At 43.2% G+C, this 18788-nt stretch overlaps 1 protein-coding gene across 1 annotated transcript in view; it reads right to left on the bottom strand.

Moving 5' to 3' along the window:
• Window positions 1–18788, bottom strand: part of LOC137341868 (semaphorin-3E-like) — a 216037-nt gene that overhangs the window by 104726 nt on the left and 92523 nt on the right. The window contains exons 3-4 of the mRNA XM_068005378.1: window positions 12071–12133; window positions 9482–9601 (exon numbers count right to left, since the gene is read on the bottom strand). Coding sequence (XP_067861479.1) covers window positions 9482–9601; window positions 12071–12133 — 183 coding nt within the window. The remainder of the gene's footprint in view (window positions 1–9481; window positions 9602–12070; window positions 12134–18788) is intronic.

Below are 18788 nucleotides of genomic sequence, written 5' to 3' on the forward strand. Positions count from 1 at the left end.
GGAAGATGCATTATTATTATAGGTATAGGGGTTCTTCAAATTATCATCCACATTGGAGTGAGTAACTCGTCTCTCCCAGAAGTCAACCTTTTAATCTCTCTTTCCCCTCAAACAGTTGGGAAACGACTGATTCCCTCAAGTGGGGGCCTACTAATAAGTGCATGAATGGCATTTTGAGTGCCATTAATGTTGGCTTGTGTTTTGGAAATGCCACAGGACTGATAAAATGGTATCTGCCTTTTGAACTGGTGCTGTATGCCAGCGTTAAATTTGATAAATGCGGCAAAAGTGGGCATCTGTTACCTGAGTGATGTAGCAGTGAACTGCACACTGGCTCATTCGACTGATGCCTTCTGTTGGTCTCAGGGATGATCAGTGGCGTAAAAGTTTATGTGGTGGTCGCTACCAGTTCTACTGAGATCCAAACTTGACTCTCACTGACAATACTAAGCTGACCGTCCTCATAGTAGCCCTTACCTGACCCAGCTCCTGTTGGCAATTCAAGCCTTGCTTGTCCTTGCTTTGTAAAATACACCAGACTATATTTTTTATCCTATATCTATTACATGATATATGTTATAATAGAGGGATATGAAATGGTAACCACTCTATGACTATCATCAATGTTACTTTGATTAGCACCAGAAAGAACTTGCACTTATATAGCGCCTTTCACATTTCAAGTCGCAATGTGCTTCACAGCCAATGAATTAATTTTGAAGTGTAGTCACTGTTGTTATGAAGGCATACACAGCAGCCACTTTCCACACAGCAAGGTCCCACATACAGCAAATGAGGTAAATCAGCAGATACAATTTTTTTTGGCGGTGTTGGTGAGGGATGAATGTTAGTTGGGACACCAGTAGAACTCCCTGCTCTTCCTCAAATGGTGCCATGAGATCCTTTACATCCACCTGAACAGGCAGACAGGACCTCAGGTTAGCATCTCATCTGAAAGAAGGCACGTTCGACAAAACAGGACCCCTGCAACTCCACGCTGAAGTACCAACCTAAATACTTCATATAGCGCCTTGGGACGTTTTACGACGTTAAGGATGCTCTATAAGTGCAAGTTGTTGTTGTTGTTGCAGATTATTTGCTCAAGTCCTGGAGTGGGGCTTGAATCCACAACATTCCGACTTAGAGGTGAGAGCGCTACCAACTGAGGAAAACTGACACCATGATTCGTTCTGCCTCTTATCAGTTCTACCTCTCTCCAAAGATTCAGGGAGGGGATAGGGGATGGCCTCATTGAAACATGGCACTCACTCCAGCTAGCCCACCATCACAATCCGACAAGACTGAGTGACAAGGAGCCTGCGGCTTTAAACTTCTGGTTCTAGTTAAAGAATATTTGTGCCAAATGGGCTGATCACTTAATAAAAAAGCCACAACGTAATTAAGCACAGCTTCTCAGGACATTTTCATTAGGCACTTGCACAATTAGAAGTTTCAGTTGTAAACTTTAAAAATATATTCGATATATATCTCTTCCTTTTACCATTTCTAAAGCCCATGGTAACATTTTATGCTGACAGCAAAATTATCATAAAGTTAGAATTATTTAAACGTAAATCTCAAAAATGTAATGTTAAAATAACATGGTTAGATTCTTTGCAGATATAATTTAAGAGCTGCAGCACTGCAAGTGTTATCTTTTTTTCCCCACATAAAGATTATTATAGCTAGTATTGTAAATTCTTTAACTGGTCTATGGGATAAGAAGGATAAATGTGAAATAACTCAATAAATCAGAAAAATACATTTTACTCTTGCTTCAGCTGTCAAAGAGATTGAATTCTATTGCCATACTTTGGATTTTCATTACAATAAGGATACATAGTAACACGATGCTTTGTATTTATATCGTCAATGTTCTCACCAGGGCAAGATGCATGTTCATAAAGATCTGGATTCAAGTACAGTCTGCAAAAGTTTTCCTAAGTTAATAATTTATGGTTTGGACAATAATTTGACATAGGTAAAAGGTGTTTGAGAGTCCCAGATTACAAGTTTCCACTTTTTATGCCCTGGTAACCCTAACCTCTAAATTTTGAATGAAAACACTGTTCAGTCCCAGTACTTTTCTTATTTATAAAGTAATTGGACATAAGCACAATGTGTATAGTCTCTTTTCATATAAACTTTCAACTTTTCACTCTTATTTTGTTTCCTATAGGCTTTCTGGGCAAGGTGCTTTAGATGAAAACAATTAGCCTTGAGTTCTGTTCCCGTACATTTGATAGTGCTGATTTTATCCTAGTCTGTAGGATTATAAAAATAGCCCAAGGAACACACTCTCCTTGACGAGTATGCGTATGGGGCATCGAAAGGGTAAGAGGTAGAACCTTTGATGTGTGGAGTAGACTGGAAAAATTCAAAAAATTCTGTCGAATGTATATTAATTTCAAAATGATTTGAAATATCAACTTGTATATATTACACACCTGACTCATTACTCTTTTTATAGAGTATAATATTTAACCCTTTAGGAGTAGCTGATGATTTTCCACACCTTTTTAGGTAAAATGTTACATTACAAAGAGTAATATAATAAAGATTACTTGGCTAAATTTTCTGATTCCGCCCTTTTGGTGCAGAGCCTTGCCCGTTGGAAGTACATATTGGAAAATTGCATCTGCACAGCCATGATTTTCCTTCCATGGAAATATAATAGCAGTTGAGCCCAGTATAGCTAGGTTTTTAGGACACTGGGGCGTGTTATTGGGGAGGACATGGGTTAGCAGAGCTGGAAATTGGAATGGGAGTCTTTCATGCTAGGTCTCCATCACATTCCTGATGCGTTGGTGTTTCCTCAAGGAGTGGGAACAGGTGTCATGCACCTGCCCCTCTTCCGTTGATGTCAGGGGAAGAGGCAGGACTGCTAGGATGATGTCATACAACAGAATGCGTGCCAGTACTGTCTCTGGTGCCATGAAGCAGGCATACAGTGCTGTCAGCTGGAGAAAGTGGGCCCCACCAAATTTAGAAAAGCCGGTTTCCTCATGGCAGTCGGTCGCAAAATGATTGGCTGCTGAAAGGACAGAGGCCTTCCTCCACTCACTTGGCAGGTATCCCAGCTGTGCCAATACTGAAATGTGTGGCTGTCCACCTTATTTAAATGTCTTTGACCCCGAGAATTCCAACAGGGTCAGGGGCGCCTGAGGCCAATGCACAGAAGTCCTGTCCCATCGTGCTATGGCAGGACAGTGAGATTAATGATTTTTGCGGCCAGCTCTGTAAAATAGCTCCCGGGATCGACATAATGAGCATGCAGTCTCACTATCACAGCCCACATGCTTGATTTAACAGTTCAGAAGCTCAATGTAGCAGCCTGCAGGCCTAATAAGGCACAGAGTAGACTCAACACATTGGTGTATATGCTCAGAACAAGCGCAGTATACTGGGCAGGTTTGGTTTGGCAGGGTCAGGATCTAGCACACAAGCTTAACGTAAGCCAGCATTGGATCATTACATAGTGGGGTAGATTTGTTTGAACTATCTGTTGAATTTATTTGCAACATTAACATATTACAGTTCCTGGGTACCTGCAAAGGATATTCGATCACATAAAGAACTTGGAACTTGGAATATTTTGTGGTGCATTGGATAACTTAACTTTAAGAGGGGGTTAATGCCTTAGACAGAGGGCAGGGAGAAGTGACAGGACTTAAAACACTAAAATATGAGGACAGTCTGACAAAATTGTACTTTAAATTAGACTTGGGAAATACAATTAAGAGTTGAGATAGTCCATGTCTCTAAATTACTGCAATCCACTGATACTATGGATGCAAGTAAGTGTAACAAGATTACGATTGCCAAACCAGAGAACAGGAACAAAAAACTAGCAGGTCTCGAGTATGACTATAGCCCAAAAATTTCTGCCAGTGTTATTAGTGGAGGAATACTTAACACATTCGTATGATGTTCCTCTGTTCACTATTTTAGTGGTGGCGTTTACCCATTTAAAATAAACAGGTTAAAGCAGCAGATTAAGGAATGTCTTACAAGTGCATCAAGTCTGTTAATGTCACCACCAGCCATTTCAAGGCTCATGTTCCTTTTTGCGACAAAGCAAACTAGAATCTCAAATGGAGGCATTGCATTAACATCTGATTGTAATGGTGCTGATGACATTGACGATCAAATACTCTACAGAGCACTTGGCTCCAGTTGTACCCGACCATAATAATGGACTCTGTGAAGCATGACAGGCTAGAATCGAATGATCTTAGCTCGATATACAAGAGTATTTTGTTTAATTGCTTTTGGGATGAAGGGCTAATTTCTGTTTTTTTGAAAGTTTTACCTGTGCTTGTTCAGCTTCCAGGCAATGAAGTATGTGAGGGAAAGTGCATGTCAGTGCAAATTGTGCACAATCTGTCAGAAACAGACAAAATGGTCCCTTCTGTTTCTATACTTATTTTCTTATATCTTTTTATGAGTTATGGCCTAGAAATTCAGCTGCACAGAGCCAGTTGTTCGGGCGCTAACCGGCCTACTAAGGACCCAATACTGTGGGCAGGAAGCCCACAGACATTTCCAGCCGGAAGTACGCCACCCGCCATATTGGTTAAGGTGGATGTGCTGGTGTCAGGAGCACATATCGGGATTAGTTAAAGGCCAAAATATTTTATTTAAATTAGAGTCCTGTGTGTCTTGCAGGACCCATTATCAATTTTCGAGTGCCCCAGCACTTCACTCGCCACGTGCAGCACAGCCTGGCAGTAACCGTCAGGAAAGCCCCCTCACCAGTGATATTTAAAGGGATCATGCACTATTTACAAGTTATGTGCAAGAGGCCATATCTACAGCGGGTATTAAGCGACCACTTCCTCTACATTAACTTTACTTGGGAGCAATATCTCCGGTGCCTGCGCTTCACCAAGGAGGCTGCCACTGAGATATGTCACCTGCTGCAGCCACAACTCGAGCCTTGCACCAGGGTGTGGACAGCACTGCCTGTGGCTGTCAACGTGACTGTGGCCTTCAACTTTTATGCCACGGGCTCCTTTCAGGCTGCAACAGGTGATATGCCATCTCACAGTTCATAGTACACTGATGTATCAGGGAGGACACCGAGGCTCTCTACACCAAGAGGAACACCTACATCTTCTTCCTTATAGACAGAGCAAAGCAGGACAAGAGAGCACTGGGCTTCGCCCGCATGGCAGGCTTCCCCAAGCTGCAAGGTGACATAGACTGTACACACATTGCCTTGCGTGCTTCCCATCACCAGCCTGGCATCTTTATCAATCAAAAGCGATTCCACCCCCTGAATGTACAGCTGGTTTGCGACCAGAGGCAGCACATCATGTAGGTCTGTGCCCACTATCCTGGCAGAAGTCATGACTCTTTCATCCTGCGGCAGTGCACTGTGCCACCTTTATTCCAACCAGGCTGCCAAGTTACAGGCTGGCTATTGGATGACAAGGGCTATCCCCTCCCGACATGGTTCATAACTCCTGGCTGGAACCCGCGCACAGCTGCAGAACAGGCCTACAACGAGAGCCATACTGCCACAAGAGACATCATCGAGCAAACAATCGGCATTCTCAAGCAATGCTTCCGCTGCTTAGACCATTCCGGAGGAGCTTTGCAGTATATAACTGAGTGGGTATTCAGATGTGTGGTCATCTGTGGCATGCTGCACAACTTCGTCATCATGAGGGACGAGCCTTTACCACCGCCTGGGCAGCAGCAAGTGAAGGAGGAGGCGGAGAGGCAGCGACCATCAGTGCCCCTAGCTGCCAAAGGAGTGCTTCATCTAAATCAGCCCTCCCATCCCCAGGACACCAACAGTCCCACAGTTCTTACCACTCTCCTGACAATCACCATCCGTTTGCCTTTAGTTCAGATTCATGGGTCTTGCCCTTACTTCAATACAACCAACACCAAATCCAGAACAAAAAATACATTTATCAATCTATTCAATTACATCTCTATCTATTATTTAACAGAAATAATTAAGAGTCACCTTTGTGCCAACTGTTAGTGTCTGTCTTGCGTGGTCCTTTGGCATGTGGAAGGATGCTGAGCTTCCATTGATTGTCACTTCAGATGGCCTTGGAGGACGATCTCAAGCAGCTCTGGGCCTAGTGGGCGCAGCTGCAGACTACAGCATCTCGGCCTGAGCCAGAGCAGTCTGGCCCGGTTGGCTGTGTGGCACTAACAAGGGCACTGGCAGAGTGACCGGCAGGGGAGCTGACATGCTGTCATCCACTGAAGCCAAGGACACTCTCCTGGGACAGTGCCTCAGCACTCCTACGGCTCTGTGTGAGAACAGAGTACAAGACTGCAGTGACACTTTGAAGGCCCCTGTCGACATTAGCCCCCAGAGCCAAGGTGGCAGCCATCTGAGATTGCATGGTAGCAGTCTGAGCTGCCATCACAGCAGTCTGAGCTGTCAGCAGAGGCTCCATCACGATGGGTGCCACTGTGTTGTTAATGGAGCTGACTGCCGCCCATGTTGGACAGAATGGTCTCCATTGCTCTGTGCAAAACCTTGAGACAAATTGGAGCTGGACTCCTCCGTGCTCCAAGACATTGTGCGCAAGCTTGCTGGCAGGCTGCCCCAATGCACATTGCATTCCTGGGTAGATGCCCACGAGCCGCCTTTGGAAGCCTGGGCCTTCAAAGTCAGTGTCTGAGTCCTCTGCAGCAGAAGTAGTATTTGGTGGTGAGTGTGTGAGTATGAGGAGAAGGAAGTGGTGCAGTGATTGTTGCAGTTCTGGGTGCGATTGGTTTTCTAAGCCCATATTTTCCTGATATATTTAAATGAGTCATAGAGATCACTGATTATATTCATTGTACATCTCTTGATTGGTCACTCATTAAAATGCATTCTAGTTTCCTGTTGGGTTGTTATGAATATACTTGTTTTCCTCAAAATGAAGCAATGTTGCTAACACAAGCTAAAGAGTTTATTTCACTAATGGGGAAGGACAACACACATTTAAATCTTTGCTCACTAAGTCTACGACTGCTAATGGGTGCATTTGTTGCAGTTAAAGTTTCTTACAACAGTATTTCACTACCAAGTGAACTTAATAAATCATTTCACACTGAATTTTAAATGAGAAATATTTACTAATTTGAGAAACAGCCCCATCTTTCCCACATCAGAAACAAACTAGGGATATGAACACATTCCACTGGCTTGCTTTTTAAAAATTAATTCATGGGATGTGGGTGTCGCTGGCAAGGCCAGCATTTAATTGCCCATCCCTAATTGCCCTCGAAGGCGGTGGTGAGCCGCCTTCTTGAACCGCTGCTGTCCGTGTGGTGAAGGTGCTCCCACAGTGCTGTTAGTAGGGAGTTCCAGGATTTTGACCCAGAAATGGGCGATGAAGGAACGGCGATATATTTTCAAGTCAGGATGGTGTGTGACTTGGAGGGGAACATGCAGGTGGTGTTGTTCCCATGCGCCCGTTGCTCTTGTCCTTCTAGGTGGTAGAGGTCTCGGGTTTGGGAGGTGCTGTAGAAGAAGCCTTGGCGAGTTGCTGCAGAGCATCCTGTGGATGGTACACACTGCAGCCACGGTGTGCCGGTGGTGGAGGGAGTGAATGTTTAAACTGGTAGATGGGGTGCCAATCAAGTGGGCTGCTTTATCTTGGATGGTGTCGAGCTTCTTGAGTATTGTTGGAGCTGCACTCATCCAGGCAAGTGGAGAGTATTTCATCACACTCCTGACTTGTGCCTTGTAGATGGTGGAAAGGCTTTGGGGAGTCAGGAGATGAGTCACTCGCCACAGAATACCCAGCCTCTGACCTGCTCTTGTTGCCACAGTATTTGTGTGGCTAGTCCAGTTAAGTTTCTGGTCGATGGTGCCCCCCCCAGGATGTTGATGGTGGGGGATTCGGCGATGGAAATGCCGTTGAATGTCAAGGGGAGGTGGTTAGACTCTCTCTTGTTGGAGATGGTCATTGCCTGGCACTTGCGTGGCGTGACTGTTACTTGCCACTTATTGGCCCAAGCCTGGATGTTGTCCAGGTCTTGCTGCATGCGGGCACGGACTGCTTCATTATCTGAGGGGTTGTGAATGGATCTGAACACCATGTAATCATCAACAAACTGATCTTATGATGGAGGGAAGGTCATTGATGAAGTAGCCGAAGATGGTTGGGCCTAGGACCCTGAGGAACTCCTGCAGCGATGTCCTGGGGCTGAGATGATTGGCCTCCAACAACCACTACCATTTTCCTTTGTGCTAGGTGTGACTCCAGCCACTGAAGAGCTTTTCCCCCTGATTCCCATTGACTTCAATTTTAGTAGGGCTCCTTGATGCCACACTCGGTCAAATACTGCCTTGATGTCAAGGGCAGTCACTGTCACCTCACCTCTGGAATTCAGCTCTTTGGACCAAGGCTGTAATGAGGTCTGGAGCCGAGTGGTCCTGGTGGAACCAAAACTGTGCGTCAGTGAGCAGGTTATTGGTGAGTAAGTGCCGCTTGATAGCACAGTTGACGACACCTTCCATCATTGTGCTGATGATTGAAAGTAGACTGATGGGGTGGTAATTGGCCAAATTGGATTTGTCCTGCTTTTTGTGGACTTAGGAGAGTTGCTCATTGGAGAGTTAATGTCGGGAGTTGTAAACTCTTGGAGCTTTGTTTTTATTAAATACAAAGAGCTTCTACCTGAATGATATCTTCAGGAAACAAACCATCTGCTATACCCATGCTTAATTACAATTATTGACTACTGGATCCTTTGAGAAGATAGTAGCAACAAAATTCGAGAAGAGATTCTGAGGATGCAAGGAGTAAAAAAGAGGGATTGTTATCAGGTTGGGAGTTTTCAAAAAGACTGAATTCTTTGACCAGACAAGAACCAATTACCTTCAAAAACTCTGTCATGTTGACCAGTGCAGAAAATCTGAAGGCACAAGATGAACACACTTCTGTGAAGTAAGTTTAGGGTTAATTTTATTCCAAAATTAGAGGAAAGTTTTAGAAAATTATCAGTGTACCTACAACTCTGGTTTCACTGATAATTTATTCGCAATTCAATCCAATATCAACAATTAAAAATACAAGCCCTGAAATTATGCTGTAAGATACTGCTGTACAAACATTTAATCCATTCCTCTGACATTCCTTACTCTGCTGTTGAGTGTTTGGATATCAGAATCCCACAACGTTAGTTCAATTTCAGCATTTTAAACTGTTGGTTTAACATATTTCTTCCTGACATTTGGGATTTCTCTATTGGTATAGTATTACTTTAACAAATATGCCTGTGTAAATCCCATCAAAAATGTTGCCTGCAAAGCCTGAAAGATTATAAGCCATTTTTTTTGTCTGGCTCCAGTGAACAATATCTCACGCAATAGCCTTTTATAGCATGGTTTAGGACAGGAACTTGACATGTGAGTAGTGTAAGTGTTATAGGTGCAAACCTGTACCCTTACACTGCACATTGCAGTATTTTTCACACCAGTGTACCATGTTATTGCACCACTGTGAGTTTTTCTTACCTCTGCCCAGCGACCCACTTTGATAAAGGCACAGCCTGGATCGAAGGCCCCTGTTCCACAGGCCAATAGATGAGATCGATTGTATGCATGAAGAACACGGATAAAATTTGCACATTCAGACTGCAGAAAAGGAATGGAAAGTGAATGATGTAAAACACTGGTAGGATACTTTCTACACACTGAGCAAATTTAGCTCTTAACTTTAAGGTATATAACAATGAAATGCTATATTTACTAATTAAAATGCAGAATGATTATTGAACAAAAGGATTTGTTCACAATTTGACACTATTTGAATAATTTCTAGGTGGTACTTCTGGTTTTAAAGCTTAGTCTGATTAACGTGATACTTCGACACTGAATGATTAATCCAAAATTTGGATTAAATCCAATCAAAAGTTCATCTTCAAACCAAAAAATTTGTATGGTTATAAAAACTTTGCCCACTTCCTTTCCCTCCATAAACAAGTGGGGTAATTCACAGCACACAGCATGCAGAATACTGTGTTTTTGTGATGTGCTGTGATTTCTCAATTCAATCCAAAGTTTTCTCATATTAAACATTTTATTTAATTTTTGACCCAAAGTAGTATGCATTTTAACTTCTTTACCCATAGAGTGGTTAGAATGTGGAACTAGCTACTACATGGAGTAGCTGAGGTGAACAGGATAGATGCATTTAAGGGGAAGCCAGATACATACATGAGGGAGAAAGGAATAAAAGGTATTGCTGATGGGGTTAGCTGAAGTGGGGTAGAACGAGTCTCGTGTGGAGCATAAACACCAGTTGGGCTGAACGGCCTGTTTCTGTACTGTAAATTCTATGTAATTTGCTCACTGCAGATTGAATCTGGGAATAAAATAAAATCTGAAAATCAGGAGGCCTTTTGTCTAGTGGGTTATCTGTCCTAACACACAGTGCACTGACAGGTCTTCTCCTCTAACTCAAAAAAGATTTGTGTACAAAAAAATGTAAAATTATAAGTGACTCACTACAAATCTTTCCAAGTGTTGGTAGCTTTTTAAAATTACTAATTTCTCAGAATTAAATTTTAAGTATTTTTCCTTTCATATCAACTTCATTTATGAGAATTTGTTCAATTACTGCATCAACATCTATAGGTTCTGGTGGTCAGATATAGTCTATAGGGATTGCATCCAGTTGCAATTACTGAGTAATTGAATGCCTGTATCTATGTAGTTCTGAAATAATGATTTTATTTACATTCGAAAACTACATATTACATTGAGTCTACAGCACTGGAACAGGCCATTCGGCCCAACTGGTCTATGTCGGTATTTCTGCTCCACACGAGCCTCCTCTCACCTGTCTTCATCTAACCGTATCAGCATATCCTCCCCATTCTCCCTCATCTGCTTATCCAGCTTCCCCTTAAATGAATCTTTGCTATTCACTTCAACTACTCCTCGTGGTAGCCAGTTCCACATTCTTACCACTCTTTGGGTAAAGAAGTTTCTCCTGAATTCCTTATTGGATTTATTGGTGACTATCTTATATTTATGGCCCTTTATTTTGGTCTCACCCACAAGTGGAAACATCTTCTCTACGTCTACCTTATCAAACCCTTTCATAATTTTGAAGACTTCTATTCGGTCACCCCTCAGCCTTCACTTTTCTAGAAAAAAGAGCCCCAGCCTGTTCAGCCTTTCCTGATAAGTATATCCTCTTAGTTCTGGTAACATCCTTGTGAATCTTTTCTGCACCTTCTCCAGTGCCTCTATATCCTTTTTATAATATGGAGACCAGAACTGTGCACAGTATTCTAAATGTTGTTAAACCAAGGTTCGATACAAGTTTAACATAACTTCTCTGCTTTTCAATTCTATTCTTCTAGAAATGAACCCCAGTGCTTGGTTTGCCTTTTTTATGGCCTTATTAACCTGCATCGCTACTTTTAGTGATTTGTGTATCTGTACCTCTAGATGCCTTTACACCTCTACCCTATTTAGATTCTCATTATCCAAGCAGTAAGTGGCCTCCTGCTTCTTCCTACCAAAATATAACACCTCACAGAGTCCGTTTAGAATTTTAACTGGCCTAAAGCCATAGAATCATAGACATTGACAACAGAGAAGGAGGTCATTGTCTGTGTCAGCTCTTGGCTAGATCAATCCAAAACTAATCCTACTGATCCGCGCGCTCTCTCGAAAGCCCTGGCATCCGGTACCTGATATCTGATATCAGAGCATAAAGTCAAAGGGGTTCTGCTTCATGAAAAATTGTTTGCAAACTTTTTTTTTGGCTTGTTTGCAAACACAGAGTGGAAACCTGATTGAGATGCTTCATTGCATCATAAATTATTTGATTCTTCTCCCTCCACAAATAAATATTTTCTGATGACAACAGTGACCTTTAAAATAAGATTGTGACAATTTGTGTCCTTAGCTGTCTAACTGAGTTGATAGCTTGAAGTCCATTTTGCCTTTAACCAGTGCGACACTTTTCCATATGTTTGGATAATAGCTAAGTCTCATTTATCAAATTGTTTCAATTTTGCATGTTTTAACATTTATTTGCTTTATAAACAAGCAAATTCTCTGTTAGTTTGTCAGAGGATTAGAACTTACCATTGAGTCTCTGCCTTTCATTTGACATCCCTCTGTTTGACTAGGTGTGCCAGGCCAGTAAATCTGAAACAAGAAAAAGAAAAAAACTTTGATTAAAGAAAACACACTATAAACCTCCCAGGGCAGAGCAAGCCTAGAAATATGGGTCTGCTCCCAGCTCCATGGTCCAAATAGCTGAATATGGCTAGCTCATAAGAAAAGGGTCAGCTTAGCCTTTCATACATTTTTGGAATTTCTCCCTCCTTTTCATGCAAGACTGCAAATGCAGCCACCCACAAGCTCTTTCTCCTTACTGTGTTGAAATTAAAGGGTTGATTTTAAGCCTGTCCACGTGGCAGGAATGGTGCAGATTGAGGGGCGGGGGGTAGTTAAGATGGCGGGAGGGGGGATGGTGGGAGAGTCATATTCCCCACGAGTTCCCATCTTAACTGACCTCATATTGGGCAATGGGAGGGCTGCTCTCCCCAGGCAGGTGGGAGACTATTTTACATGAAAAGTCATGGCCTGATGAGGTCATCGGAGCCGCAACCACACTTTAACTTCAAATTTCGGAAGATCCGCATGGCGCCAAACCTGACAGCATGACTTGGCGGGAAAGCACGGAGCGGCCAGGAGAGGCCATGATGAGTATTTACATTTTACATTTATATGAAACCGTTGTGGGCCAGTAGGAGCTCCCCCTAGGTCTCACAAAGAGTACTTGATCCTCCCCAGCCCCGGCCTTGCCTTTTCCTCCCAGCACCGGCATCTTCATTCATACCCTCTCCCCAGCACCAACTTTATGCCGGGGACTGTTCCTTTGCGTTCCTGGCGACCAGACCTGATTTCTGCTCCCGCCCATCAAAACTGATGTCAATGCCATCGGTTTCGAGAGTCAAAATGGCCCGGGCGTCAAGCTGAACTCTCCGCGGGGGTCTCCGTCCTACCCTGCCTCAAGTTACAATCGACCCTTAAGACTCTTTGAACTGTCTCCTACTGTGATTATAATCAACCCCTCCGATAATATTGTCAATGCACTCTTTGACAATATTGCTGGTTTCACCTGCATTGAAGGCAACCTCCTTAGCGGCCTAGTGCTCCTCCACGCTTTCTGTCCCAGGTTCTCAAAACTGTAGAACGTCATGCCTCCCTCATTCTTTCCTTTCTCCCACAACTGTTAGGATTTAAAATACCCAAGCTTGGTGTTATCTAACCATTACTTCTCTCCCTCTCTTCCATCTTGGAGGTGTCCTGCACTATGGACCTTTGTTCCTCACTTAAGTTCTTCAATAAACAACCACCATTTCTTCTCGCCCCTTCTCTTTATTCCTGTGGAAGACTTTTCTAAATATTTAACAGTAAAAATGATTTCTAATTGTGCATTTTACAGCAGATTAATAGATTCATCCTCACGCTTGCTTATGATAATCTGCTAATGGGAATAGCCTGGTTTAACATTCTTATTTTTCACAAGCTACTAACATTATTGGTCATCTGTTTAAATTCTTTAAATTGCTCTAAAATGTTAAACAGATTTGTTCAGATTTTTTTTTTCTCACAAAGAATGTTGTAGAGTACTCCTTTTAAAACTGCACTCTCCATATTTGGAAAGTTGAAAGACGCTGCAATATAAACCCATAGGTGTCTGATGTAGGTCAATCTTTGAAAGTGCTACAAATTTTATAATAATGATTTTAAACAATTTCAATTAGATATCTATCATATTCCTGAAATTGTTCAAAACCAATATTATGAAATTGATGATAGTCACTGCTGCCATGTTTAATACTTATTTAAAACGTTAACCTAACTGTGTGTTTTGGGAAACAATGAGGTACCTTTAAGATTAATGCATACCTTGAATGCAGTTTGGTTTGAGAAAAATCAAATTCCACATCCATACAGTTTATTTACTGACCAACATACAGCCCACTGCAGAGTCAAGAACTGGAGGCATAAATGGAGATAGGTGTAACAAGCAAATAAATCATGGTTACAGAGTTGGTGTCCATCAAAAAAAAGGAGAAAAATAATCACTCAAGTCTCACTTGAAAGTCAATTTTTGAGTTGTAGGCTGATTTTATTTTAACCTTTTTACTCCTTCAATTTTCAAAACACAGAGTCTCCTTTGGGACTATTTAAAAGTATCTGCTGGACAAATGCAGCCAAAACTGTTGAAAACCATTTGGAAAAACTTGCATGTGTAACTCTTATACTGTTTAGAATAACTCACAACAAATGAGTCCTGCGTTACCCTTGGGAGAGTTTCCCTTTTTGTCTTTCGTGCTTATTGCTGTTTCTAGTAGGAAATCTCTGCATTCTTTTTTCAACATGAACAATAAGACCTGCTGGTTTATTTTATCGAAGTGCGTCATTTAACGTTTACAGGAAACCTACAGTGGCAGCTACAGATTAGTTGCTGTGCAAGGCTTTTGATCACAGAGAGTGTTGAAAGGTGACGTTAATGGTGTGTTGACAAGGGCAACGACAGGAAGGACCGTTAGTAAAATGTACACACCATTAAAAATCAACCTTCACTTACTTTAAAGATTTATGCGTGCAGTGTAAATAAGTGTGTTATTGTCTGTTTTTTAACATTAACAAACCCATCCAGTTGCGAATGAAATGAATACACCATATTCAATTTTCCAACTTAACATGAAATTAAGATCTGACAATAAATATTATTTTCCAACGGTCCCCTTTATTTTCAAGTGACACTTTTACCAGAATTTTCAAACAATGTAAAAATAAAATCAGCACTCTTCTGAGTCAGAAGGGCGTGAGTTCAAGTCACACTCCAGAGCACATAATCTAGGCTAGCACTTCAATGCAGTACGGAGGGAGTGCTGCATTGTTGGAGGAGCCATTTTTCAGATGAGAAGCTAAAGTGAGGCCTAGTTTGCTCCCTCAGGTGAACGTAAAAGATCCCGTGGCATTATTTGTAGAAGAACAGGGGAAATCTCCTGGTGGTCAGGCCAATATTTGTCCCTCAGCCACCATCACTAAAACAGATAATCTGGTCATTTATCTCATTGCTATTTGTGGGGCCTTGGCTGTGACAATTGGCTGCAGCGTTTCACTATCTTACAGCAGTGACTACACTTCAAAAATGTAAGAATATAGATATGTTTTTACATTACTTTTATACAGAACAGGATAGGCACATATAGATTATTAAATAAATAAATAAGCTAGGTGGATAATGTAAAACTCAAAGGGTTGTTAAAATTAAAGCACAAAGGCTTTTAAAACACAGGCTTTTGGTCACAGCAGGGGGGAGTGTAAGAAACGAAATTACTGCAAAATAAAAAAGCAATATGTTGTTACAGAGCATACATCAAAGATTTGTACAACAAAGCTATGGCTTAGGAATGATAGGAAGTAACAGTATGGTATGAAAAGACATAAGAGGCTCGATTTTCAGACCCCCGAGCCGGCGGGTTCGTGGCGGGGGGGGCTCCGAAAATCTGGGATTCCCGGGGGGGGTCTGGAGCCCGGCTCCAACCTGCCCACTTCCGGGTTCCCCAGTGACGCAATTAAAGCCGGCGGGATGCCACTTAAGGTAATTATTTTGATACTTCAGGTCATTAGCAGACCTGATTGACATGATATTTTAGGAGGGGTGGGATTTTCATCTCAACTAAGACTGTTTCCCGTACTGGAGGAAACACTCCCAGTTGAAATGGACGTGTTGCAGCCACCAGCTTGTGGCAGCTGCAAAGGTCCATTTGACAGGTGGAGGGGGGAGACCCTCACTCATTGCAGGAGGCCACTCTGTCACTTTGGACAAAGTTTGGCCTCCACCATCCTCCTCCTAGCAATAAAATTCACAAACTTGCACACTTACCCCGGTGTCCAGACACATTTACCTACCTTGCGGACCCCCTCAAATGTACATCTTCCGGATGGGGGCCGCCGTAGCTGCAGTCATGACCTCCTCGGAGGACGAACAGCATCACCAGCCTCACCATCCACGCCGTCCACCTCTGAGACGTGCAGCTCCACAACACAGTGCTGTGACACATCTACCTGCACAAAAGGAGGGAGGCCAACCGCAGAGAGATGCATCGCAGAAGGCACTACCCTTGCCACAGGGTCCACAGACCGAGGCTCAGCTTCCTGGACCTCTCTGAGCAGCAGTGCACACGGAGGCTCAGAGTCACTCGACATGTAGTCGTGGACATCTGCAGCCTCCTTCATGCTGAGCTGCTCCCGGCTGGCCCGAGCACCATCTTCTTACCTGTCGCTGTCAAAGTCACCATTGCCCTCAACAACTTCTGCTTCGCATCCTTCCAGGGTGCCACCAGGGACATCGCCAACGTCTCTCAGTCGTCTGCACAAAAGAGCCCTGCAAATACACCTACACCCACTCTGCAGTGACACAATGGGTGGCATCAGTTGTGGGTCTTCATAGTGATCCTCAGGAAAGGGCATTATTGCACAAACCAGACAAGATTCGCAAACTCGTGGTAGTAGTGGTGACAATATAATATGTAATGTGAGTTGATCAGAAATCAAATATAAGTACAAACCATGACAAACCCTCATACACCCTTGTGCATCCCCTTCATGCTCATGACACGTTTGCCTTACGCTTCCTACTGCACATATTGTAAACAATTTTACAACACCAAGTTATAGTCCAACAAATTTATTTTAAATTCCACAAGCTTTCGGAGGCTTCCTCCTTCCTCAGGTGAATGGTGTGGAAGATTTTCCACACCATTCACCTGAGGAAGGAGGAAGCCTCCGAAAGCTTGTGGAATTTAAAATAAATTTGTTGGACTATAACTTGGTGTTGTAAAATTGTTTACAATTGTCAACCCCAGTCCATCACCGGCATCTCCACATTACTGCACATATGTGATGCATGCCCTGTGGCTGCAGCACAGGTAGTGGCAGGTTGAGTGAGGCTGACCGTGAAAGAGATGCACGAGAGGGTGAGTATGAGATAGAGCCATGAGATTGTATGAGGATTGGGTTGAGTGGTAGTGGTGGGATGTGTACTGGCGAGGTGAGTAAGTGCAGGTAAGATGAGGATGAGCTTTGAGTGAGTGTGAGGAGTGATGTGACAGAGTAGTGTTGGCAGTGCAGAAGGAGATGTGGGGTGGGGGCGGTGATGTGGCAGACGGGAGTGTAGGGGAATGAGTAAGTGTACTCACTTCGGCTGACCTACTTAGGTCATTGAAGCGTCTCCTGCACTGTAAGCAGGTGCACGATATGTTGGTGGTGCAGGTGACCTCCTCTGCCACCTCGAGCCAGGCCTTCTTGGTGGCAGAGGCAGGCCACTTCATCCCGCCCGCTGGGGAGAAGATCTCTGTCCTCCCCCTCCTCCTCACCCCATCCAATGATACCTGGAGTGAGGCATCATTAAACCTGGGAGCAGCCTTCCCCCTGAGCTGCTCCATGCTGTAATTTTGCCTATTTTCTGCAGCATCAGTCAGTGGAGGACTGCCCCTTTAAATAGGGCTCCTCCAGCTGACAGCCTATGATGCGCCTGCGCAGTCCGCCCGCTGCGCAGCTTTCCAGCGCAAAACCCGGAAGCAAAGGTAAGTACCTTCAATCAAGTTGCAATCGCGTGCGGAGGCCCCGATTTCACTGGGCGCGTGGGTAACGCGCCCAGTCGACCCAACTCGCTACCCTCCTAATATCGGGCCCGAGGTCTCTCATCCCTGTCTAGTTTCTGTTCAAAGAGCTGGGGGTCATAAAACACCCGATAGTATTGCATCCAGCAGAAAGTAGAAAATAGTATAAAAAGAGCTGTAACATTTGACTCTGCAGGAACTTTTGCTTTGCCGACAAGACCAGGTATGTGAATAGGCTCGGATAAGCCATTTTCGTGATTTCCCCCTCGAGGTTCCCTGCACAGATAGTTTCAGATGTGAGGCTGATGTGTACTATTCTGTCTGGAATGTTAAATGATGAATGTTTTGAAGAATGAATAAATGAAGTTAATTCTCAGACATATTACTGTCTCTAGCTTTACAAATCTGTTAAAAGGATAAGGAAGGAATTATCCCAACAAATAAGTACCTCATCGGAATTTGAAGCTTTTTAGGACATTCATGAGAGTCGCTAAATAAATGCAAGTTCTTGCTTTCTTAGGTTAACCTGATTTATTACTAGTGAATAACCTAATATCTTACTGCAGAAAAATGATCTTCTCTGTATCATTTGATCCAACGTTATTTTTTGGAATCCATTTGACGTGGGACTGGTAATGGTGGCTCACAGCAGGTGCTGTGGCAGAGTTTCCTGGTGGAATAGCAAAGGACCTGCCAACTTTTTTCATGGCAATGTTGGTATTTTGACCAGCATAGGTAGCAAGTGTGTGTGTCCAATCCAGTTTGTATAACGATGTGTGCTTCCCGTGGTTATTGGTGTAGAGATGATGATTGTGTTTGAATTTTATCCTGGTGCAGAGAGCTGGGAGGAATGTGTCATGATGGTTAATTTATCCTGATGGATAAAAAAGGACAAATTTACATTTATGTAGTGCCTTTACTGTCCTCGGGATGTGCCAAACTACTTTACAACCAATGGATTACCTTTGAAGTGTAGTCATTGCTGTTATTAGGCAAACCTAGTAGCCAAGATCCCACGCACAGAAAATAAAGCGGTGATCAGATATCTATTTTTGGTGGTGTTGGTTGAGGAACGAGTGTTAGGCAGGACACCAAGAGTCCCTGCTCATTTATGTTCACCTGAGTAGGCAGATGGAGCCTTGGTGTAATGT

The sequence above is a fragment of the Heptranchias perlo genome, chromosome 24 (genome assembly GCF_035084215.1).
Source record: "Heptranchias perlo isolate sHepPer1 chromosome 24, sHepPer1.hap1, whole genome shotgun sequence".
Lineage (NCBI taxonomy): Eukaryota > Metazoa > Chordata > Chondrichthyes > Hexanchiformes > Hexanchidae > Heptranchias > Heptranchias perlo.